Here is a 25,802-nt window from a genome sequence, read left to right as displayed (position 1 = left end):
ATTACTTTTCTGTACTTTTACTGCCATTCTCAACACCACACCAACCCTGGCTTTTAAATGGGTGGGCTGAAGCACAGTGCTTACAGCCAAATAACCTTATGCTGCTTGTACCCCTACACATTTCCTCAATGTGGGAAAGTCATTTTAATAAATCAAATTATGAAAACAGTAGGTTGAGAAGAGAGGAAACTGGGTCTGTGGGATTGTGATAAGGCATCTTGGTCTATACCCATTATGAATTGGTGCACACATGCATAGTCACAAAGTATGTACACAGGTGTGGCAGTATTTACATTAACACAAATGGGGATTACCACTCCTTCCCATCCACGTTTCAGTTTGTAAAGTTTTGGTGATGTCATAACACCATAAAGGTTGCAAAGTAAATATATGGTCATGCTAATTATCGACTGCTGTGCATTTCAATCATTTAACTTTACATTCTGAAACACAATTTTATGGAAAAGACGTCACAGTAAAACATGTACTTTGGTTTGCATTCACCAAAATGAGTTCCTTCAATCTTGCAGGTGTCGTAAGCTGTTCACCTGCACACAGGCAGGAGCTGCAGGAAAACCTCTTGACCATCCAGGAGGAAAGGATTAAAATGGGTGAGGATGCTACGTAGTTCTGTCTTTAAAGAGAAACTAAACGAAAAATTTCAAAAACAGAATAACCGATTTTGATGATGATAACATTTTCCAGTTAACATTCTTGTATGAAAATAAATAAATAAATCCAACACCAGCAAGCAGTGATCTCAATTTTGTGAATTGTCCAGTAATTTCCCAGGTGGATGTGTTACCCTGATTGGCTGTGAAAAGTGTAGTGATATTCACCCCCAATTGTATCACATGGCTGCCTCATACAAATTAATGGGAAATTTATATGTTCCTTAGGGCCCTGTCACACCTTGACGATTTAGCCAGCAATGGCAACGTATAAAAATGTATGTAAAACATTGGCGTACGCTGAAATTTTGATTTTTTTTAATTTCATTTTAAATTTTGGACGTATTCATAACGAGTTGGATGTATGCATAACGTATTAGTAACGTACACAGATCGTTTTAATCACATATAAATAACTTAGAACAACGAATGATTAGCGTGTTGTCGGCGTTCACAACCTATGCCCGATAGTCTAACGTATGCATAGTGCACTGCACGTATCGCCGACGATCACGTGGCGTAGCCTATTAAAAAGCTGCCGCACGCTGATTTAAATCATAACCGCCTGAGAATTGGAACTGTCAACATCGCAGTCACACCTTGACAATTTAGCCAGCGTATGCCGACCTCTGAAAAATTTGTCTAAAACGCTGGCACACGTCAAATACGTTGTGGGTAAGTTGTGTATACGTTAAAAGCACGCTGAAAAACACTGCCATACGTCGTAATATGCCTTGTATGTCGTGAAATTTCAAGCATGCTGAAAATTTTACGACTTACTCGCCGTATGGCTCACACGTTCCGCTACGCTGGGAATAAGTTGTAGGCACGATATGCGATCGTTGACACACGTCGACACAAGTTCCTTGTAAGTTACTCATAAGTCGAAACACGTCGAGGTAATATTTAGCATACCCGGAACTTATTTTCTCCGTCAAGGCACATTTTATATTTTTCTCCTTGGCTCCGTGAAGGCACGTGACGAAATATCTGAAGTTGTTGTTGTTGTTGTTGTTTTTTTTTGTTTGTTTTTTTAAGTCCATCACGAATTTTAAAATATATTCGGACATTTGCTTTTAAGTTTCGACGTTGACGTGACAATATCCTCAAACAGAAAATATTCACAGAGGAGGAACTAAGAATAAGACGAGCAAACTGAAGAGGCAATCAGACGTGACGTAACAGCACGTGACGAAATATCGGAAGTTGGTGTTGTTTTTTTTTTTTTTAACGCTGCCAATACGCCATTATATGGTAGCTGTAAATTTGAAACGCGTTCAGTAAGTTATGTGGTCGTCCAGAAGACGTCAATCAAATACATCTACATTCGTCAATATGCGTTGGAGGTACATGACTCATAGATTCAAAGCACGTTACTCAGGTTAGAAATAAGTTTTGGGTACGCTAAGCATTACTTCGACGTGTTTCGACTCATTAGTAACTTACAAGTAACGTGTGCCAATGATCGCATAACGTGCCTCGACGTGTGTCAACGATCATGAAACGTGCCTACAACACGTTACTCATAGGTTATAAATAAGTTTCGGGTATTTAAATCATTACCTCGACGTGTTTCGACTTATGAGTAACTTACAAGTAACGTGTGTCAACGATCGCATAACGTGCCTACAACTTATTCCCAGCGTATGCGGAACGTGTGAGCCATACGCCGACATACGTCGTAAAATTTCAAGCATGCTAAAATTTGCGGACAACCGCAAAGTACAACGATTAAAGCCAGCGTACTACGATGTATGGCAGTGTTTTTCAGCGTGCTCTTAACGTATACACAACTTACCCATAACGTTTTAGACAATTTTTTTCATAAATCGGCATACGCTGGCTAAATCGTCAAGGTGTGACAGCCCCTTTAATAAGCCATTTTATTTTCTTTAAATTTTTTTTTTAACCAGGATGTAAAGTGAGAAGTTCATTAATGATAATATCTAGGCTTTGGCATTAAAAAACCCTAGTTTTAGGGTCTTTGCACCAAGGGTCCCACTTATTTTTCTCTTTTAATTTTGACGATGACTTTTTCATGCTTTTTTGTTGTTAGAGAAAAGGAAGAAAGCTTCTCCTTGGCAAAGGAACCTTGGCTATCCTCTGGTTATGCTACTTTTACTGGCTTTTACGGTAAGGTTTACTTCCATTCGAAGTTTTGCCTCTTCTGAGTCGTGTGGCACAGTAACCTAAAATCAGCTCGTCTGTGAAAAGAAAATAATTTTTTTTACAGTCATGCTTTATTGTGGCTGGCAGGATAGCTCAGAAGTGTTGTGCTCACCATTTTGATATCAAGTCTGTGTTCAATTCCTGACCCGATGATTAAACCATCATCCGGATGCTTTGTATCATTGAGGGCGCCGTCCTCATTAAGCTGTGTCCAGTCTATCAAGCAGTTAATTTCATTTCGCTGTTAAAAATCCCACAGTATCTTTTGCAAGAATCTGTCTGCACTGACCAATTTCCAAGTACCTAACCTAACTTGCACCAGTACCCCAGATGAGTGGTGATCTTCCAGTGTTCATTCTCAGCAAGCACCTTTCATAACTCCTCGTGAGCACCCTGATGCTCTGTTAAGTGTATGGGCACACCTTGACCTTTGACTTTAATTACTCCTAATTGTGAGAGGTGTTAACTTTTACACTTGATTGATCAAGTGTATTTACATGTTTCTCTACGTCAACTGTTTTCTTCCAACATCATGGTCTTAAACTTACAAACTGGGATTTTTAGCATCCACAAAATCTTTTGACCAATTTTATTTAACATGTTGCAACATCGGAGTAATTATTTGTTTGATGTATCTATTGTATTGATGTTTGATGTATTGATGTTTGATTTGTAGTAATTATATGTTTGATGATGTAGTAAGTCCAAAAAGCAAAGTTTGTTATTAAAATATGATTAAGGTACCTGATGTTTTTAGAGAATACTATTTTGTCTTGCTGTGTCATCATTAATGATTTTATTCAAGATAACATTAGCCTTTTTACAAGTGAAATGTAATTGGTTGTATTTTCAATGGATGTTTATTGTTGTGTTGGAGACTAATTATGTATGTGGTTGATACTTCTGTATTGTTTCAGGGCATCTCGGTACTCATAGTTTGCTTTCACATCCTGGAGCTTCTCATAGATGAGACTGCAATGCCCAAAACGGCGCAGGTGTGTTCTGTGTGTTGTGTGCTTGCATTTCATGATGATCTCTATCAACCTTTATTTATTCACCCCCAATTTCTGATTTGTCTCTTATTGCAGCAACTTTGTCAACAATTACCAACACAATTGTCAACTATTTATTGTCATCTATCTATAATTCCAGCTGTGTGTGTGTGTGTGTGTGTGTGTGTGTGTGTGTGTGTGTGTGTGTGTGTGTGTGTGTGTGTGTGTGTGTGTGTGTGTGTGTGTGTGTGTGTGTGTGACCGCTGTTTCTCGACAACCACTCGTCCGATATAATTGAAACTTGCCAGGTATATTGCTGGGGCCCTGGGTATGTGCCTTTTCAAGGTTTGATATTAATCGGACAAGTTCCCAAGTTATGGCCATTTCTTTACCAAACCAAGGACAGGACACGTTTCTGCGTAGGCGTGGCCAATGGGGAAAGGACGCCTTAGTTACCAATGACAGGACACATTGCTTGGTGTTTTGCACCCACAGTATCTATCTTCTATCTATCTATATAATTCAAGCAATCTCTGTTGTTTGCCTTTCAAAAGGTTTGAAATTGATCGGACAAGTGGTTCCCAAGTTATGGCCAAGTTAGAGCGTGTTCCCCATTACGGGTTACAACGTACCGACTTCCAGATAGTGATGACTTACTTTATTCTAATAATTTCTCGATTTCTTATGCGCATTTATAGATAAACACAATGCCCCAATCCAGTCGTCGTTTACGAGAGCGAAGGTATGGCCTGTGTGTTTGTTTGAAAGTTTTTTTTTTCTTTTTCTTTTGCACGTACGGCCACGCACGTATGGCCATGCACTAGTAAGATAAATGCACTTGGTTTTCACCATGTGCATTGATTTTTCTTTTACACACACACACACACACACACACACACACACACACACACACACACACACACACACACACACACACACACAGACACCACCCAGGTCGATGTGTAATAATGCTTTTCTTTGCACGCGAAGCGAAAAGTAGGGTCAAGCAATCAGTCATGTATGGGTGTGCATTTTGTTAAGTGCGTACATCGAAAACCGTTCATTGAAAGAAATTGAAACTTTACCACATGTTGCATGACCATTTGATTTCGTACATATTGAGCGTACATCAAAAATTTTCAAAGTATAAATTTGTACACATTTACCTCAGAAGTGCAGATATATTCAATTACAGATTTTCCGCCAGAAGAGTTGGCTTGCACCCAGGGCTGCCGAGAGCTAGAATACGAAGTGTAGATATAGAATACGAACTCGCCGACGACGCCAGCTAGAAAACACACAGGGCAATACGAAGTGTAGGCCCCCTTTATCCAGGCCCCCTTCAATTTTTTATTTTTAACAACCTATACAGAGGTTTCCATATTTTCTTCATCAGAAATACATGCAGTGTCAAGGTGAAATTGGGGTTGTTATTCACTTGTACCATCATGCGGATTTGTTTAACACACTTCATCTGAATGGGGTGTGGCCAGCACGCTTGTGTTCATGTACCTCATTACTGTGATCGTGATTATGTAACTTGTTCCCACAGTAGTGTATTTTATGAGGGAGGATGTCAATGTCCATGGCAATGGCATGCCAGGGAATAACCATGAGTGGCTTGGAGGGAGACACAAAATGCAGTTGCCCCCATTGTTTTTATCATCGCAGACAATCATTATATGAAACAAAAAATTGAAAGAATCATTACGGGCCCCTATTGCATCCGGGCTCTGGGGTAGTCATCCCGCCTGCCCCCACCCTCTTTTCGGCTCCCCCCTGCTCACACCAAGCCCTTATTAAGACTGTGCCGGGTAAGTATTCTAACGACGATCTACTTTATCATCAATCACTCACTTTAACAGATGCAAATGAAATACATTAGCTCTGCACATTTTAGATGACTTCCTTCCCACTTCCAGCTGCAATGTTTTTATACAGTGACTAGGTTGATCGGCACAGAAAGTAATTAAAATATGTGCAAGCTTCTCCTTTTTATGAGGTCATTTCTACCGAGATGACCTAACAAAGCTAGACCAAATGTCCGTCCTTCAACAATTTTTCTTTCCGGTCTTGATGAAACTTAGTATGTGGGTAGAGGTCGATGAGTGTTGCATAACGATATAACTTTTGTCCGGGTTCAAGGTCACGAGGTCATGTAAGTTATAAAAATCGCCATTTTCAAAACCTATCTCGTCTGCCATTTTACAAGATATTCGGCAACTGTTTATTGATTATGATAGTAAAAAATATTATCTTGTATCTAACTGGACAGATTTTTGAATTTCCTTCCCGTTTGGCCGCCACGTAACCTGGAAGATGGTCAAAAACACCTCCCGGTACAAAGAAAACTTTTTACTTCCGATCTTGATTAAATTTGGTATGTGGGTAGAGGTCGATGAGTGATACCCAACGACATATTTTTCCCGGATTTGAGGTCAGGGTCAAGGTCACGAGGTCACGAAAGTTGTGAAAGTCGCCATTTTCAAAACCTATCTTCTTCTTCTTCTTCTTTCGGATGCTCCCGTTAGGGGTCGCCACAACGGATCCTCCGTATGATCCGCATAGTGATTTGGCACATGTTTTACGCATAGTGATGCCTTTCCTGACGCAACCCTGGTCTCCTCTTACAACACAGGGATATGGTACACCTATTTTAACAGGGGTATACACCGGCCCAGTACACTGGTACTCACTCGCCGACCTCGGAAGGATGACAGGCTGAGTCAACCCCCTGGTGTATTAATTCAGTGGCCCAACGGGGCTTGAACTCAGGACCTTTTGGATCCCAAGCCGCTGCCCTAACCACTGCACCAACACCAGGCTATTGGAACAAACCTATCTAGTCTGTCATTTTAGGAGATATCTGGCAACGGTTCATCGATTATGATAGTAAAAAACATGATAGAGATGACCGTCACCCCCACACAGGGGTAATTTTTTATTTTTAAATCATGTGGTGCTGTTTAAAATTCAAATTTGGCAGATCTTGCCACATTTATCATCTTTGCCCATACCCTGCACAATATGGAATGATAAAATTGAGAGGTCATCTTTGTACACCACAACTGAAAATAATTATTTCTCTTTAAGACACCTACACATCCACCCTTTGTCACGACACATCAGAGCACAAAGCTGCCTTGACATTTATGCCAAGCTTGTGAAGCTTGGTTCTCAAATTTTCACACACTAAAGATGGACCAATGTGTTAACATAGTGTATTTGTCACTCAAAAATACACCTTAAGTCTGTTTTTGGACGCTCAGGGTTTGTTCCACTTTGTGTTTCACAAGACCAGACAACACTTTTACGAAGGTTTCCTCCAGTGGCAAGTTCCTTTCCATCAAGTTGTGATAATTAAGGTAATGATTGCTTTTCCAAGACATTGCTGTTTCCCAAATGTGTATGTTGGTTCAGGCATTTTCAGCAAATCATCAGGTGAGAAGCCATGAGCAGAAAAAAATAGAAATTCAAAGTTTTGAGGCAGATCAATTGCACGGTAGACGTTTCTCAAGATTAATAATTATCGAGAAGATAAATGCCACTTTTACATTCCACTCTCAATGAAACGTATTCAATGAGAAGTGCTTCCCCTTTTATGCCTCTGCTGATGAAGTCGCCAGAAGCATTATGTTTTCGGGTTGTCCGTACGTCCGTACGTATGACTGGACAGGAGTTTGTCTCCAGATGTGCCCGAGCGGTGTTTGTCTCCCAAATATGTCCGGGCGGTGCTTATGTCTGGATAGCTTGGCTCTGGACACGTCCAAGCAATGTTTTTCTCCAGATAGCTCGGCTCCGGACGCGTCCGGGTGGTGTTTGTCTCCAGACATGTCTGGGCAGTGTTTGTCTCTGGGTGGTATTTATAGGATGACAGGTAGAAAATGAATTTAAGACATTATTTTGTTTCCATCTTCACTGTTATTCTATGCAGAAGCATTTTGATGAGACGGTATGAATTGTAATTAACGTGCCACCGCACATCTGCCTTCCCTTCCTCTCACCTCTCGCTGCCTTCCCTTCCCCCACCCCTCTTCACTCTCCCTCCTCGCTCCCCCACCCCTCCTCACCCCCTCCCTCATCTCTTTCCTCCTCTACATCCACTCTTCCCTCTCTCTCTCCTCCCTCTTTTTTTCCCCCTTTCAGTATTCTCATCAGCAAAGCAACGGGTGGTATTTGCTTGTGATGTAGTAATGTGGTTGGAAGCGCATGTGTCTACGTCGTGACGTCGAAGAGTGCCATTCTGGTTGTTTTTATTTTTTTTTCTTCAGTTGCCTAAGGTTCAAACTTTTACTGTTACATACCATGGAGAAAATCAAACAAAACCTTTAATTTCAATTTTGGTACTCCACTCGTTTACGTTTTTAATTCCTAATGCATTATCATACCTCCCTCTTTCTCGGTCATTAATATGTTGCTTTAGCAGGAACTCGTGGGTTAACCTTCTTTGTATTCCCACTGTGATCCAATCATTGATTATCTTTTTTTTTAATGTACAAGTTCTCAGCTCATTTAAGAACATCATGACAGAGGATAAGGGGGAGGGTGATCTTGGATGGCAGTACATGTTGTTACCATAGTTTTGTACAAAGAGGGAGGGGTTAGGGTTTTAAATTCCATTGCCTTTGCATACATACAATATTTTTATGTATCAGACGACTCGCGTTTAAATGCATTTTTTGTTTTGTGAATTGCATTGCAGGAGCTTGGTTTGGGAAAACATTCCCTTTCAGCCTTTGGGTCTTTTGGAGCAGCTCTAGAAGTACTTCTAATTTTGTATCCTTTGCTGAGGCTGCCAATCAAGACTGTCATATGCTTCTAACAAGTAATGGTTACAGTGAAGTCTTTTTTTTTTTTTGCATTTTTCTTACTTGTACTACTTAATCTCACCTCTTTTGCTGGTGCTTTTATATTATTGGAATATTAATGACATTATGTAAAACGAGAAAGAAATTGTTGTGTTGCCCTGGTCAGTTCTGCTCGAACAGGCCCACAGCACAGATATAGCGGATCGATCGATCTCCCAGGGGCAACCCACAGATTCCTCACATCTTTTCTATGCTCTTGTTTAAATGGAGCCAGGACTGTGCAGTTTTCCATAATGTGTTTTGTTGTGTGTGGGGTGGCCTGTCAGAAGTTGCAGGTGTCGTCGAGTCTGTCTTTTTAGTGTAAGAGCTATGGGTGGTGTCCACAGCAGAGGCGTGCAAGGTAAACATGATCAGACCTGAGGAGTTGTTGATCTGTGCCATGGATGGGTGGAGGTTTACTGCCTAGAATACTGTTCGGACCTACTTTTTTGATTGTGTATATGGTGATGTGGGTGTGAATGTGTTTTTTTGTACTTTCCATTGTTCAATGGGGGATGTTTTGGAGGATGTCACTGTAGTGTCTTTGTGGTGTCGCTTTAATGTGTTTAGGGTCCTGTGGGTAGTTGTATATGCAGGTGATTAGGGTTGGCATTTTCCGTTGCAAGGAACTCTGCACCTCTCGTGTCCGTGGTATTAGATTTTTAGCATTTTTACCTCTGTGTGTAGGTTTTCGATGGGTGTTGTTAATGTGCAACCTGTGATTATGCGAAAGGCTTTATTTTGCATGGTATGTAGGGTGTTGAGATGTATGTTTGACAGGCTGGAGGCCCAAGATGAGCTGGCATAGTTAATGACTGATCTAATGTGCTGTTTGTATATTCGTGATGTTGTTTTTGTGGTGTTCGATGTCAGTGCCTGTGAGTGCCCGAAGTGTATTCAGCCTGGGTGTGCATGCCTTTTTATTGTTTGTAATGTGATCTGAGAATGCCATGGATGTGTTAACCTTGACGCTGAGTGTTTTTGTGTGTGCGTGTGTGTGTGTGAGAGAGATCGGGATGTTGTTCAGTGTGATGTGTGGTGCAGTGCTATGTTCCTTGTTGTAATTTGTTGAAAGAGTGACTGTTGATTTTGAGGGGGCGACTTTCAGTTTGTTGATGGTGAGCCAGGTTTGTACGGTGCTGAGGAAGGGTTGAAGTTGTGCTGCGGCAGTGTTGATGCGGTTGCTATGAGTAGAGGTAATAGTTAGATTATCCGCAAATGAGGCTATTTGTATGTTCTCGTGTGGTTGTGAAATGTTGTGCATCAACAGATTAAAGAGTGTGGGGGAGAGGACTGAGCCTTGAGGGACCCCGTGAGAAAAGAATCATGTGTTTGATGACTTGCCGTTAAAAATTACGAATGATTGTCTGCATGGTAGGTCCAGTGGTGAGTAAAAGTTTGTGAACCCATTTGAATTTTCTGTATTTCGGCATAAATTTGACCTAAAATGTGATAAGATATTCATCGAAGTCCGAATGATAGATAAAGAGAACATTGTTAAACAAAGAACACACAAATAAACCAATGTCACCCGCAGGGTGACCCGTATCTTGCCAAAAGGTGACCACGTGTGACTTCTTTAAGGTCACACTGAGGTGAACAGAGCTCCTATCCACCAGGAGCGACTCCTTGAGGAATATCTGCCGACGAGAGATTCCGATGAGAATCGTTCTACAGAGTAACCATGAAAAATATGCTTTTGCCTCATAACGTCACCAAATGACATCATAATGTCTCAAGCTTGACATATCTTGAAAGCACTCATTGAGGTGTTCAATTTGAGGTACTACACGATATGGTTCCTAAAACTTGAAAATTTGACCTTGGGGTCAAATATGTTTGACCCGAGGCGCTAACCATGAAGGTCAAGGCCAATCACCACCAAAAATTAATCGGCTGAGCGCCAGACCATGAACTATATTCCCATGAAGTTTGAAGGCGATCCGATCAAAATTACTCAAAAAACAAGGGTTTCGTCGACTCCCCTGATTTGCGACAGTGACCTTGACCTTTGACCTTGACCTTCAAAATTTTATGCGCTGAAAGGGACCTCTATAGGCCTCTGATATGCGAAGTTACAAAAATTTCCGATGATAACTGTGCTCTGCAGAATTTTTTTATACGTGATTACAGACAAAAAAAAACATACAAGCTAACTAACATATCTTGCAAAACTTCGTTTTGGCAAGATAAAAATCTACTTTATTTGTTGAGCAAAATGTTCCAACATTCAATTTCTTTGTCAGAAAAAGCATGTGAACCTTTACATTCAATAACTGGTGGCACCCCCTTGAGCAGCAATAACTTCAACCAAACGTTTCCTGTCACTCTTGATCAGTGCTGTATATTTGCTTGGAGGAATCTTGGCCCATTCACTCCTTGTGGAACTGTTGCAACTTGATATTTGTGGGCTTTCTTGCATGAACTGCTCACGTCAGGTTCTGCCACAACATTTCAATTGGGTTAAGGTTGTGACTTTGACTTGGCTATTCCAAACTGCAAAATCTCTTCTGCTTCAGCCATTCTGTTGTAGATTTACTTGTGTGTTTAGGATTGTTGTCTTGCTGCACGACGCACTGTCTGTTAAGCTTCAGCTCATGGACAGATGCCCTGATATTCTCCTGTAGAATTTGCTGGTACAATCCATAATTTGTGGTTCCATCAATGATGGCAAGCCGTGCTGGTCCTGAGGCACAAAGCAGCCCCAAACCATAAAACTCGCATCACCATGCTTCATGGTGGGGATGAGGGTCTTGTGTTGGAATGCAATGTTTGGTTTTTGCCAAATGTAATGTTTCTCATTTCAGCCAAAAAGTTCCATTTTCGACTCATCTATCCACAGAACATTCTTCCAATGGCCTTGTGGATCATCAAGGTGGTCTTTGGCAAACTTGAGACAGGCAGCAATATTGTTCTTGGAGAGCAGTGGTTTCCTCCTTGCTATCCTCCCATGCACACCATTCTTGTTCAGTGTTTTCCTGATGATTAACTCATGAACACTGACAGCCAATGCAAGAGAGGCCTGCCGATCCTTCAATCTTGCCCTGTGCTTCTTTGTGACTTGGATTATTGTACGCCTTGCGCTTGGAGTGACTTTTATTGGATGACAGTTCCTGGAAAGAGTAACAGTGGTGCTGAATTTTCTCCATTTGTACACCATCTGCCTGACAGTGGATTGGTGGAGCCAAACATCTTTAGAAATAGTTTTGTAACCCTTTCCATCCCGATGAGTATCGGCAAGTCTTTTTCTGAGGTGTTCAGAAATCTCTTTTGATCAGGGCATGAGACGTTTCCAGAAAACTGTGGTTTTTATTTATTTATTTTTTCTTCATCGAGGGCAGTGCCACCCTAACTCACTTCTGATTGTCATACCATTGATTGAAACACCTGACTAATTACCCCCTTAATTGAGATGATTAAAAGAGAGGTTCACATACCTTTTCCAACAAAGAAATTGACTGTTGGATCATTTTTCTCAACAAATAAATAAAAAGGTAGTTTTTAAAAAAAATTATTTTTGTGTGTGTGTGTGTGTGTGTGTGTGTGTGTGTGTGTGTGTGTGTGTGTGTGTGTGTGTGTGTGTGGTGTGTGTGGTGTGTGTGTGTGTTTTGGTCTGGATCATTCAATATATATATATATATATATAGTGGGGAGAACAAGTGTATTTGATACACTGCCAATTTTGCAGGTTCTCCCACTTACAAAGAACGTAGAGGTCTGTAATTTTTATCATAAGTACACTTCAACTATGAAAGATGGAATCTAAAACAAAAATCCTGAAAATCACATTGTATGATTTTTAAATAATTAATTTGCATTTTATTGCATGAAATAAGTATTTGATCACCTACCAACCAGTAAGAATTCTGGCTCTCACAGACCTGTTAGTTTCGTCTTTAAGAAGCCCTCCCATTCTCCACTCATTACCTGTATTAACTGCACCTGTTTGAACTTGTTATCTGCATAAAAGACAGCTGTCCACACTCAATCAATCAGACTCAAACCTCTCCACAATGGGCAAGACCAGAGAGCTGTCTAAGGACATCAGGGACAAAATTGTAGACTTGCACAAGGCTGGGATGGGCTACAGGACAATAGGCAAGCAGCTTGGTGAGAAGGCAACAACTGTTGGCGCAATTATTAGAAAAATGGAAGAAGTTCAAGATAACAGTCAATCTCTGGGGCTCCATGCAAGATCTTACCTCGTGGAGCCTCAATGATCATGAGAAAGGTGAGGGATCAGCCCAGAACTACACGCAGGACCTGGTCAATGACCTGAAGAGAGCTGGGACCACAGTATCAAAGAAAACCATAAGTAACACACTTCGCCATCATGGAGTAAAATCCTGCAGCGCACGCAAGGTCCCTCTGCTCAAGCCAGCGCATGTCCAGGCCCGTCTGAAGTTTGCCAATGACCATCTGGATGATCCAGAGGAGGAATGGGAGAAGGTCATGTGGTCTGATGAGACCAAAATTGTGCTTTTTGGTTTAAACTCCACTCGCCATGTTTGGAGGAAGAAGAAGGATGAGTGCAACCCCAAGAACACCATCCCAACCATGAAGCATGGAGGTGGAAACATCATTCTTTGGGGATGCTTTTCTGCAAAGGGGACAGGACGACTGCAGCGTATTGAGGGGAGGATGGATGGGGCCATGTATCGCGAGATCTTGGCCAACAACCTCCTTCCCTCAACAAGAGCATTGAAGATGGGGCGTGGCTGGGTCTTCCAGCATGACAACGACCCGAAACACACAGCCAGAGCAACTAAGGAGTGGCTCCGTAAGAAGCATCTCAAGATCCTGGAGTGGTCTAGCCAGTCTCCAGACCTGAATCCAATAGAAAATCTTTGGAGGGAGCTGAAAGTCTGTGTTGCTCAGCGACAGCCCCGAAACCTGAAGGATCTGGAGAAGATCTGTATAGAGGAGTGGGCCAAAATCCCTGCTGCAGTCTGTGCAAACCTGGTTAAGAACTACAGGAAACTTTGATCTCTGTAATTGAAAACAAAGGTTTCTGTACCAAATATTAAGTTCTGTTTTTCTGATGTATCAAATACTTATTTCATGCAATAAAATGCAAATTAATTATTTAAAAATCATACAATGTGATTTTCAGGATTTTTGTTTGAGATTCCGTCTTTCACAGTTGAAGTGTACCTATGATAAAAATTACAGACCTCTCGGTGCTTTGTAAGTGGGAAAACCTGCAAAATCAGCAGTGTATCAAATACTTGTTCTCCCCACTGTATATCATATCGAATTTAGTTGTGTGGCAATGGTTTGGCCTCTGGTGTTTGGTTGGTGATGGATGTACAATGCTGTCTTTGACATTGAAATCCGCTGTGATGATGGTGTTTGAGAGCGAGCGAAGGTCGTGTAGTTGCGGTGAGTATTTGGTTGGTACAGTGGGGAATGTGTGGTTGTATGTAAATATTGTAAATATTTATGTTTGTGTGTGCTTTGTTACCAGTTTTAATTTTGAAAGCTTAAAGTTCAAGTGTGTTGTCTGGTGGTCGAAGTGCTTTTGCGTTTTGTGTGATATCTGAGTATTGAATGGTGAATGTATTTGATGAGGCCTCCACCTCTAGCATTCGATTTGTCTGAGCGTATCGGTGCATAGTTAGGGATAGTCGGTGTTTTGGTTTTCTCGTGTAATTTGGTTTCTTGTATGATGGCTATATGAGCATTGTATGTGAGAATGAAGTGTTTAAGTTGCATGGCCTTGCTGACAAGGCTGTATGTGTCATATTGGAGGCTAATAAGGTGATGTGTGCATTCCTAGAGTTGAGGTGGTCTGGGCCCTGGGTTGGTTTCTATGTCTCTGGCTAGAATGAGGAGAAAGGGGAGCACTGCCAGAGGGTGGTTACCCCCCAAAGAAGAAAAACGTATAAACGTTTGTTTTGGATATATGATACAGATGAGTGATGTTTGTGTGTGAGGTGCTCATGTGGAAGATGAGGAGTGGGACAGTGCATGGGGATTAATTGGTGCTCTGACTGTGACCGCGCTGCTCTGACGATTTTTTCCAAGGTCGACAAAATGAGGACCAGTTTACTGGAAATGGGGCACTGCATCAGCAGCACACCCACGCTCCCAGCAACAATGCAACCAGCAGCCATAGGCTGCACACAAAATAATAATTTTCTAATTGTATTTTACCTTCATTTGCTTTGTGTTTTTGTATTTCATAATACCACCTCATCCTGCGAAGTATTAAAAACTAAAAATAATGTAACTTCTATTGATATTTTCAACACTGAAATATTTCATTCATTGTTCTGTTCCCGTTGTCATCTTTCAATCCAGTAAAAAAAAAAACTTGCAGGAGATGAACAAATATCACTGTTCACCTACACTCATTTATTCCTCTCTTTTTTTTATCCCCCCCCCCCCACCTGTGGAACCACTTCCATACTCCTCAATCTCATTCTTCCTGAGAGAGGTGTGTGTGTGTGTGTGTGTGTGTGTGTGTGTGTGTGTGTGTGTGTGTGTGTGTGTGTGTGTGTGTGTGTGTGTGTGTGTGTGTGTGTGTGTGTGTGTGTGTGTGTGTGTGTGTGTGTGTGTGTGTTCATAAAGCATGACATTTTCTCTCTGCTGACTCCACTCCCCTCCCCCCACCCTTCTCTCTCTGTCTCTCTGTCTCTCTGTCTCTCTGTGTTCCCATCCTCGCTCTGCCCCCTCCTAATACAGTGCAGCACCCTCCCACACATGTCTGTCTCCGGGCGTTGTTTATCTCCGGACAATGTTAATCTTTGGACCGGGCCGTGTCTGTTTGTTTGTCTCAGGACGTCTCGCCCCTCCCTCTTCCTCTCTTTTCCCCTCCACCTCCTCACTCCCCCCATCTTTTTCACCTCCTCTATCTTTTCACCTCCTCTCTCTTTTCACCCTCTTCTTTCCCCCCTCCACCTCCTCACCCTTCCCCCTCTCCTCTCTTTCTCTCCTCTTTTTGTCCTCCCCCCTCGAGTATTCCCCTCAGCGAAGCACCAGGTGTTATTTTCCACTTAAAAATAAGAAAAAGGTGTGGGTCAAAGGTTGTATTACCTTGAGTAGATCATGATCATAATGTGTGGAATCGAGAAATATTTGTTATACGCACTGTCACTAGAACTTTATTCGGATACTACTTGTGCATCCATTTTGACCAGTTTACAGGTGTACTTTCATTTTGCTCTTTTTCCTTGTTTGTAGAATGACTAGTTCCAATAACCTTAATCCTTGTCATCAGGAGCTGTATTTGTCTAACATCAAAAGCGATTGCAGCTGGCTTTCCTCTTTCTCATTTCATCTTTGCTGTCAAGTCGATCCAAATCAACAAGCACTTGGAGCTTCGCTGATTCTCTCTCATGATGTAAACGGTCTCCTTTTTATGGACCATACCACCAAGCCCCAGCTTGCTATCGTCAAATAGTGGTGTGAGGGTTTCAGCTTGTATTGTCATCTCCACATCCTCAAAACTAAGTTTGAGGTCTTCCTGCTGATGGGCATCACTCGGCAGACAGAACAGGGAATGGATTCCCTTTATCCGAAGACGATCATACATTAGGACCTGAAGTCGAACAATATTTTCATACAGGACAATCTTACGACGAAACTCAAAGACTTTGGCCTGGCCACATTGAAGTTGCACTGGAGTGAATCTCACCAACTGGAGCAACCATCGGGCTTTTATGGATGGCCCCCGGGGTTATTTGAATGCAGGACATGAACGCATACAGCTTTCAATCAATCGTCTATGCTTTTGGGGTTCTGCTGTTCGAATGAGGTAGTTGTCCTGACTTAAACTCAAACATCAACAACCGAGATCAGATAATCGTCATGGTGGGCCAAGTGTGACAATACATTCCCCTATTATAACGTACCTAAACTAACTAAGATTTACAGTCTGTTATACATTTCCCACTTAGTTGCCATTCCTTTACTTCCTTACCAGTTACCTTATAATTTCATCGTGCGTTGGATTTTACAGCCTGCCCGTGTTCCGTCCACTTCTTCCAAAGAGACAAGACACACAGATGACTAAGGTGAGTACTACATAACCGAAATTACGTTAATTTGGCTGAAGTTTCTTGTATAAAGCTCTATTACTTTACCAGCAAAGTACCTGGCGTTGCTGGGTCCCTCCTTCCACCACTTCCCATCCATCATTCCACCCCTCCCCATGCCTCCTCCTACCCAACCCCCTCCGGACTCCCACCCCTTCCCTTTCAATCTGATTTTATATATTCATGATATACCATTCTTTTTTTCCAATTTCAGTGCCAACTCACCCCTTTCACCCCTCACTCTCAAAGCAACCATCACACTCTTCTCCCTCCAAGCCTCCCTCTCACCTCTCTCAAAAACTCCCCCCTCACCTTTCTCCTCAACTCTACCCACTCAACCTTTTTACACCATTCACCCCCTCATTCACCCTTCTCAAAGTTGCCCCCCTTCATTCTCAAAGCTGCCTTCTTCCACTGCCCTCTCACCTCCATCTCTTCACTCCACCTCCTCAAATCCTCAACCACCTTCTGCCCTCTCTCTTGTCCACCCTCTCCCCCAGCACCACAGAGCCTTTTCTCCTCCTCACCCAGCCTCCTCCCCGAGCTATTCTGCAATCCCCCACACTCTTTCAACAACCCTCCTTACCTCCCCCCCCTCATCCCTTGTCCTACCCTCCCCCTCCCTCCGACCCCTGCACCCAAAGCCTCCTTCTCTCTCTCTCTTCATTAACAGTGTGGACCTCAAATATCTGGGGCCTTTGCTCAAACCATTCAGATCTTTCCATACAGGATGCCACTGACAAACCAGACATAATCTGCCGAACAGAAACTTTCCTCCCTCAAGACGTGTCTGACTCCCAAGTATCTCTCCCTGGTTACTCCCTCATCCAGTATGACAGACCTGAGCCTCGTCCTGGTGGAGGAGTTTCTCTCTTCATCAAAGACTCTATTCCTCACTCTCCATGCATTGCCCTCAATCCCGCACACCCCCAGGAATACCTCTGGCTATGGCTTCCCCTCCACTCCCACCTCATGTTTATATGTGTACTGTACCGTCCACCAAACAGTGATGATTCCATCTACACCTCACTATCCAAAAACATGGACCAACTTCTATCTTCTCATCCAAACTCTCTCTTCCTCATATGTGGTGACTTCAATTGTCATCATGCCAGTTGGCTAGGTGTGGGTACCTCTCTCACCTGTCATGGCACTTCAACAAAAGCTTTCTGCGACTCATTGGGACTGACTCAATCGGTCAACTTCCCGACCCGGATCTCAACCAATGGTACTCCATCTCTTCTGGATCTGATTTTGACAAATTTCCCTGACAATATCTGCTGCTCTTCCTCCGCTCCAATCAGTTCTTCTGACCACGTTGACGTGGATTTTTTAACCCACCTTGTTGTGATCGTTGTCCTCCTGAAGGATTCTAACTGGCCGATTGTGGAATCCTATTTGACTTCAGGCAGAGTTTAACGTTTGTCCGATTTGGTTATAAAATCCTACAAAAACCTTATCGACACTGATAAAATTGATGTCCACACAAGTCCTTCCTTGTGAAACAAATTTGTTTTCTAATTATACACTATACACTTCTCACCCTCGTACAATGAACTTAAGAATCCCCATTGATTGCAATATTATTTGGTTCTATTTCATTTATTCTTATTTTAGTTAACAGTTAGACCAACCCGATTCAATTCACTTCTACATTACATCAGAGAGTTTTATTCTAACTTGATACTTGGTCAGTTCCAAGGCGTACAAGCCACTGAGATACTATACTTCCTCACGTGCTTGCACTGAAACAATTTCACATTTCAAAGCATTTTATACTTTCATGAGAGAGAGGTTGGGGGCTATTCACCCAGAATGCAGACGTGTCCTTTAGACGAGAATCCACTTCGTACATTTCTAGGCAAAGGTTCGTTTATCAGCTCGGTCACTGCTCCAGAACAACACATTTCTTATTATTTAGGGCAAAAGTCTTTTGGCCAGAAATGACATCCAGTTCAACTTGTAGCATAACAGTTACATTTTCTTTAACTCCATTTGTTACAATTTAGAATACATTAATATAAATTTTTCCCCCCACAACGTCCTTGTCAAAGTGGACATCTCTCTGGCTATTATCAGAGAACCACATAACCGCCATCAAGTCTGGCATTTCACTCAAGCCGACTGGCAGGGTCTCCAAGCAGCCATCAAACTTATAGACTGGTCTCCTATCACTACTTTCTCCAACATCAACTCATCCTGGGAATTCTTTCAAAGAAACTTGCTCTCCCTCATGCACAGATTTATCCCCTCTCGTCTTCAGTTGTCCTACCCTTCCTCCTGCCCTTGGTTCACTGAAGCTTGTGGTTAGGCAGTTGTCCTGAAACAACTTGCCTTTTCCTCATAGAAAGCAAACCCAATTGAGGGTAATCTCAGTTCCTTCCATAAAGCTTGGAACAAGTGTGTATCTACCCCCAGGAGAGCCAGAAAACAACATCTTTCTTAGCTCAAGTCCGAACTTTCAAACCTCTCTCCCTCCTCAAAATCCTGGTGGCGTCTAATCAAATTTGTTTCTGGTGTATGTTCCCCCTCCATCCCCTCCCTGACCTCAAATGGCCACACTGCTGATACCGCACGTGAAAAGGCTGAATGCCTAAACTTGGTGTTCGCAGATAAATCTTGTGTCCAAAACCCATCGCTTTCTCGACCCACCTTACCCAGTCGCACCCAACTGTCCCTGGACTCTGTGTCCTTTTCTCCTGACAAGGTACAGACCTTGCTGTCAAACCTCAACTCAGATTCTGCAACCGGTCCAGACGGCATCAGCCCATGTGTCCAAAAAACGTGCTCTTCTGCTCTTGCTCATGCTCTCTCTGTTCTATTCACCCTCTCTTTTGTCCAAGGTCATCTGCCATCTGCTTGGAAATCAGCAAACATTACTGCCCTGTATAAAAAGGTGCAAAAACAGATCCCTGCAACTACAGACCAATTAGCCTTCTGCCAATCATCAGCAAGGTTATGAAATCCATCATCGCTTCAGACATTAAATCCTTTCACTTCTGCAATGGCTTGATTTCCGATCTTCAATTTGGTTTCAGACCAGGTCACTCGACCCTGGATATGCTGCTTCTGCTCTCCCACCAATGGATGGAGGTCCTCAATGCCATACAGGAAATCCGAGCCGAATCCCTGGACATATCAGGTGCTTTTGACACAGTCTGGCACCCTGCCCTGCTCACCAAACTCTCTTCCTATGGTATCCAAGGCCATCTCCACTCATGGCTCGCAGACTTCCTCTCCTGTCGCAGTCAACGTGTGGCCCTAAATGGAGTTCTTTCATCCCCTCTTCCTGTCCAGGCTGGAGTTCCTCAAGGTAGTGTTCTGGGCCCTGTTCTTTTTCTGGTTTTCATCAATGATCTCTCTGACTATCTCTGGAAAATCCTCTATTTCTCTTTGCCGACGACTCCACCCTCTGCCGTACCATCTGTCATCCCTCAGACCGGCAAGCAGCAGCTTCTTCGCTCACTGCAGATCTGGGTAAAATCACAAACTGGTCCAACGTGTGGAACATGTCTTTCAATCCGGACAAATCTCACACTCTCACTATGTCTCTCTGAAAGGACTGTTTAGAACCCCCTCCCCCCACCCCCATCCACTTTCTGAACAATCCTCTGGAAGAAGTCCTTTCTTTCAAGCTTCTGGGTCTCACTATCTGTCATGACCTTTCCTGGTAAAGCCACGTTTCAAACCTCGCCTCCAAAGCCAGTCGCCGACTGGGAATACTCCGTTGTGCAAAGTCCTTCCTCGGCCCACCTGAGCTCCTGACCACTTACAAAGCTTTCGTCCGCAGCCTGATGGAGTACTGCTCTCCCCTCTGGGCTGGTGCTCCTGCCTCCCACCTTTCTCGGCTTCACGCTGTGGAGACCAAGGCATTTCAGATCATTGGCATCTCCCGCGATGAGGTTGAGTCTTTCGGCCTCTCACTCTCTCACCACAGGCTGGTCGGTGGTCTTTCTGTCTTCCACAGTATCCTCTCCAGCCTCACCCCCCTGCTCTCTGTGATTTGTCCCCACCACATTTCCACAGGGTGCTTAAGGTCCGCCAACAACCCCCTTCTGGTAAAACTACCAAAATCACGAATCACTGCTCACCTTCACTCTTTCATTCCTATTTTTTTCCCACCTTTGGAATAAACTCCCTCACTCTGTTCAATCCCATTCTTCGCTCCAGGCCTTCAAAACAGCTGTTCACCACCACCTCATCGTCCTCCATCCAAATACTCGATCTTTTCTATCCCCGTTAATCCACCCCAAACCCACCTCCTTCAAATTCACTGCTTTCCTTCCTGAAAGTCTCTGCAATGTCCATATTGCAGAGATTATTTTGTCTCCGTGACCTGATCCTGGGGACCATTCATGTCGGAAAAGCTCGATATGCAAAATTAAAAAGTCTGGAAGCCCGAGCACATATGCAAAATTTTCTTTGACATTGGCCAAGCATCTTTCCATTCTCTAAGGTTGAGACGTACATAGAATTGCTGAATTTAATATGATTACATTCTTGAATTGTAATTTTAATACATTTTTGTCTTGTTTTTCACTCACAATTTAAATAATGATTTTTACTTTATGTCAGAGACCTTTGATGTTGTGAAGCAGAAAGTTTTTTTTTGTTTTTGTATAAATTCACAGCAATATTTTTATTTCAGATCATCTACAACTGTGTTTCTCTGCTCATTCTCAGTTCTGCTTTACCCATACTCTCAAGGACGATTGGTGAGTGAAATTCAATGGCATTTTGAAATGATCATGACGAATATGACTCAAAATTAGGGTGTCCGAAAATGGATATACCAAGAACGACGTTCAATACTTTTATTGCTATTCGAGATACTGACACGTGTTTGATATGAATACATGCATTAGACTTTAAATTTTCGCTTATTTGATGTATTTTTTCTTGCCCTCGCCGAAAGAGAGGGTATTGCATTTGGGTTTGTTTGTTTCTTTGTTTGTTTGCTTGTCCACACAGAACCTCGGTGTTTTTCTCCACAACCGCTTGTAGGACTGAGACAAAATTTTCACCATAGGAGCGGTTACTTGTGTAGAATATTTTATTTATAACTAGCAAATACAACCCGTCGCTTAGTCAACGGGTCAATAAAGTGGGGGTGGGGGGGAGAAGGGAGAGAAGAGAGAAGAGGCAGGTATAGGGTGAGAAGGGGAAGGGGCTCACCAAACGTTGCTATTCACTGTGGGAAGGAGGTGTGTGTGTGTGTGTGCGTGCGTGCGTGCGTGCGTGCGTGCGTGCGTGCGTGCATGCGTGCGTAAGACGCAGAGACAGCAAGAGAGTGACAGAGGTGTGGGAGGTGAGTGCTGCATTTTATGAGGAGATGGGAGTGAGGAAGGGACAGAGTGAGAGAAAAGGGTGGGGGATAGTAGGAAGAAAAAAAAAAAAAGAAAGACAGGTGAATGGTGGAGGTGGGGTTACCAAAGAGAATGATATGTGACACTGAATGACCGAACATGAAACAGAAATAAAAAATTTGTCAGAACAGCTGTACACACAACGACACAACAGAGTTTGTAAAGTAATTCGCTTGCACATCTGCAAAAGCTTTGACATTCCAGTTCCAGAAAATTTGTGGGGAAATGAACCAAAAGCAATCACTGAATACATTGAAGAACCGCTCACGTACGACCTTATGATCCCATCAGGCATAAACCGAAAACAAAGCATTGCAAGAAGATATCATACTTGGTTGCAAAAAACGAGAAGAAGGCATTGATAATTGAGGTGTTAATACTGGTGATTTTGGAATAACAATGCAGAAATCAAGAAAATAACCAAATACCAAGACCTCAAGCATGAAGTGAAAAGATATTGGAAGCAGAAGAATGCCACAGTTGGACCAGTGATGACAAAGAACCTCACAGGAATGATGATTAAGAACCTCAGAGATATTAAAAACATCCTTGAGAATATCACTGCAAACAAACTACAGTTGGAAGTCGTCCTGGGCTCATTAACTATTCTGAAGAGAGCTCTCGGCACAAAACTTTGAAAACAGAAAACTTCACAGCTTGATCCATGAATTGTGATCCCTTACCAAAATGAAGGTGGATACTTGAGCCCACCCTTGGAGGACTCCATTCCACATTCTGAAACCCACACACCAATAAACGACGCACGCACACACAAACACACTGCTTTTTATGAGTAGAGATTATGATGTCATAGGTCAAACATGGTGTGGCAGCCATGTTGGAAAAACAGAAAAACTTTGGACCTCCTGTATCTCTGCACAAAGGAAAAAATTGAAACTTGACACATGGCAAGTACTCATGGGGGATGAGTGTGGATTTTTTATGACATCATAATTGCATATGTAGAATGCTACATCTGATGAGTATGATAATTTTTGAGGGTCATCCCTGGATAAAATGGTCAACAGAAAATTTTTTGATATCATCGGTCATGTGATTCGGCAGCCATATTGTTTTTTTTAAAAACCTTCAAAAATCTTCTTTTCTGAAGTGGCTGAACAGATGGAGGTGAAACTTTACATGTACTACCGCCTATCCATGAGGAACAAAAGGTTCACACACGTGACATCGGTCGCATGATTTGGCCACCATTTTGTATTTACCCTAAAACCTATAAATATCGTCTTCTCCAGAATGGCTGGACAGATTGAGGGGAAACTTCACACAAATGTTCCCCAATCCTTGGGGATACCAGTGTATTCACGAATAAATGATGTCACATGGTCTGGTAGCCATATTGGATTGAGCGAAAATCTTAAAATATATATTTCTCTCTTAATCGATTAATCATTCGCCATGAAACTTCACAATTATGATCTAGTCGTGATGGGGAATATGTTTTAAATATCAACCTGATCAGATGCATGGTTTGGCAGCCAGCATTATTAATTTTTTTCAATTTTTTTTTTTTCAATTATTATTAATTTTTTTTGGAATAAGGATCACTTGACTGTGCCTGGATGGGTTTGAGGGTAGAGAAGTAGCAGTTGAAATGTGAATCCTATCCAGGTTCCTCCTGATGACTTCATCTTTGCTTTTTGCTTGTTTGGGTTCCTTCTGATTACTCCAATGCTGTACTGTCCCTATTTTGTCTTCTGTTCAATTTGAGTTGAATTTATTTTAATCTCATTCTAAATTCAATTGAATAATAATAAACGTCAAGCAGGTCATCTTGGTACCCCATCATCACTGCCAGCAGTTATAAAGTGTCTATTCTAGTTATATCTATTATTAATTGTATAACACACCAGTACACAAATACCACACAAAACAAGTCCTGGAAAGGGTCTGCAATCTCTGATATGATTGCTCTTTTTCTTGTTTAAGTTTGTATTGTTTAGATATTCTCAAATTGTAAATAAACTTCTACATGTCATCCATCATTCACTACAATCAATGTTAGTTGGATTTAAAATTCTGAGAAAACATTTTCCAACACAGTTGTAGGGATGGATGACACAGCATCGACAATACTGTGTTTAAGTTCTTCAAGCTCCGTTGGTTTGCTTGTGTAGACTGTCTTTCTTTTATAACTCCAGATATAAAAATCCAAATATTTTAAGTCGAGTGAATAAACGGGCCATTTCATAGGTCCTCCTCAACCAAGCCAACGGTCTGACAAAGTTTGATTTTAAAAGCACTTCAACAATTCGAGCAAAGTGAAGTGGTGCTCTTTCCTGTTGAAAGATGGCTCTTAGGATTTTTTTGGAGTTGTGGAACAAAGAACTCACGTAGCATGTAGAGATACAAAATACTGGTGACGGTGTGTTCATCAAATAAATAGGGTCCATAGATGTAAGAACGTGACATGGCATACCAGACGTTTACTTTGGGTGAATCCCTTTCATGTTAATACAATTCATGTGGATTTTCTTCTCCTCATATCCTACAATTGTGATGATTAACTTTGCCTGATGTGTGAAATGTAGCCTCATCACTAAAATTGAGGTTTGATTAAAAAATGTTTGTCTGATTCTGCCTGTTCAATTAATTATTGACAAACGTTTACTTTTGTTTCATAATCCTCTTCGAAAAGTTTATGAACCCTTGACATTTTATAACATTTAAACCAAAATTATTTATGAAGGATATCATGAACAGAGCTTTTCGGAATGTTGAAATCGAGTGATGCTCTCCTAATTAATCTCTTAAGGCTGTTGTTAAATGCCTCCATAACAGCATTCATCCTTTCATTTGACTTTCTTGACTTTCCAGCAGATTTCACCTTCAGCACAGATCCCGTAGCCTCAAACTGATCCACCCATCTTCGTATGAAGTGTCTTTCAGGTGCTGGTTTGTTCATTTCACGCTGAAAACGCCTTTGTTCATGAACCACATTCATGTACAAATAGCAATTTTTGTTTTCTCTTGAGGACTTGTTATTCTATAAGAAAATGGAGTTTCTCCTGAAACAAAGAAAATAATCAGTATTCACACCAAACTAAAACTTACAAGGCTAATGCATGTATTCATATCAAATTTATGTCAGTATCTCAAATAACAATAAAACTATTCAACTTTTTTTTTTTCATTTTCAGACACCCTGAACAAGTACAGTAATGTTTTATAGACATGCGCATTATTTCTTGATGTACGTGTATGCTTTTTCTGTATACATTGCAAGCATTGTTTTCTTGTTCATGTACATATGGCCTGGAACTTGATTGTGCACAGTCTCTGACTTGCCTTACCTTCTGGTAGGAATCACCAACTTTGATCTGCTGGGCAACTTTGGGACATATAATTGGCTTGGAAACTTCTACATCGTACTGTCCTACAATTTCCTTTTTGCCGGTCTCTCCACCCTTTGCCTCGTCACAAAGTTTACAGCCACCGTGCGCAAGGAACTGTTCAAAGCTCTTGGTAGGTTTTCAAGGATGTGGGTAATGAGGTGGGGAGAGTACTGCTGTGGTTGTCACATCAGCTGTGTGGAAAACACTTCAGAAAAAGGCTTCTGTATCTGCTTCAGGAAAGTTGCAAGATCATGAGACGTAGTGCAGTAATGTTACTCTGTCTAATTTGTGGGGTTTCAAGGTTTGTGTGGAGTGGGACAACGTGATGAAACTTTTTGGGGTGGCCCCTCTTAATTTGTCATACT

The 25,802-nt window shown here is 42.0% G+C and overlaps 1 protein-coding gene across 14 annotated transcripts in view; it reads left to right on the top strand.

Moving 5' to 3' along the window:
* Positions 1-25,802, top strand: part of LOC147014270 (protein LMBR1L-like) — a 119,791-nt gene that overhangs the window by 92,382 nt on the left and 1,607 nt on the right. For 12 of the 14 annotated variants that reach the window (XM_085852092.1, XM_085852093.1, XM_085852094.1 and 9 more), the window contains 7 exons: positions 531-611; positions 2,728-2,804; positions 3,758-3,835; positions 8,535-8,608; positions 16,607-16,697; positions 21,367-21,433; positions 25,406-25,567. In XM_085852092.1, the coding sequence (XP_085708218.1) occupies positions 531-611; positions 2,728-2,804; positions 3,758-3,835; positions 8,535-8,608; positions 16,607-16,697; positions 21,367-21,433; positions 25,406-25,567 (630 nt within the window). Of the gene's footprint in view, positions 1-530; positions 612-2,727; positions 2,805-3,757; positions 3,836-8,534; positions 8,609-16,606; positions 16,698-21,366; positions 21,434-24,919; positions 24,992-25,405; positions 25,568-25,802 lie in introns of those variants that run through there. The other 2 variants (XM_085852090.1, XM_085852089.1) reach the window with 2 other exon arrangements.

The sequence above is a fragment of the Eptatretus burgeri genome, chromosome 13 (assembly GCF_056783735.1).
Source record: "Eptatretus burgeri isolate ZD-2024b chromosome 13, Ebu_testis_v1, whole genome shotgun sequence".
NCBI lineage: Eukaryota > Metazoa > Chordata > Myxini > Myxiniformes > Myxinidae > Eptatretus > Eptatretus burgeri.
Note: the sequence above shows the minus strand (reverse complement) of the source record. Positions and strands in the feature narration are given on the sequence as shown.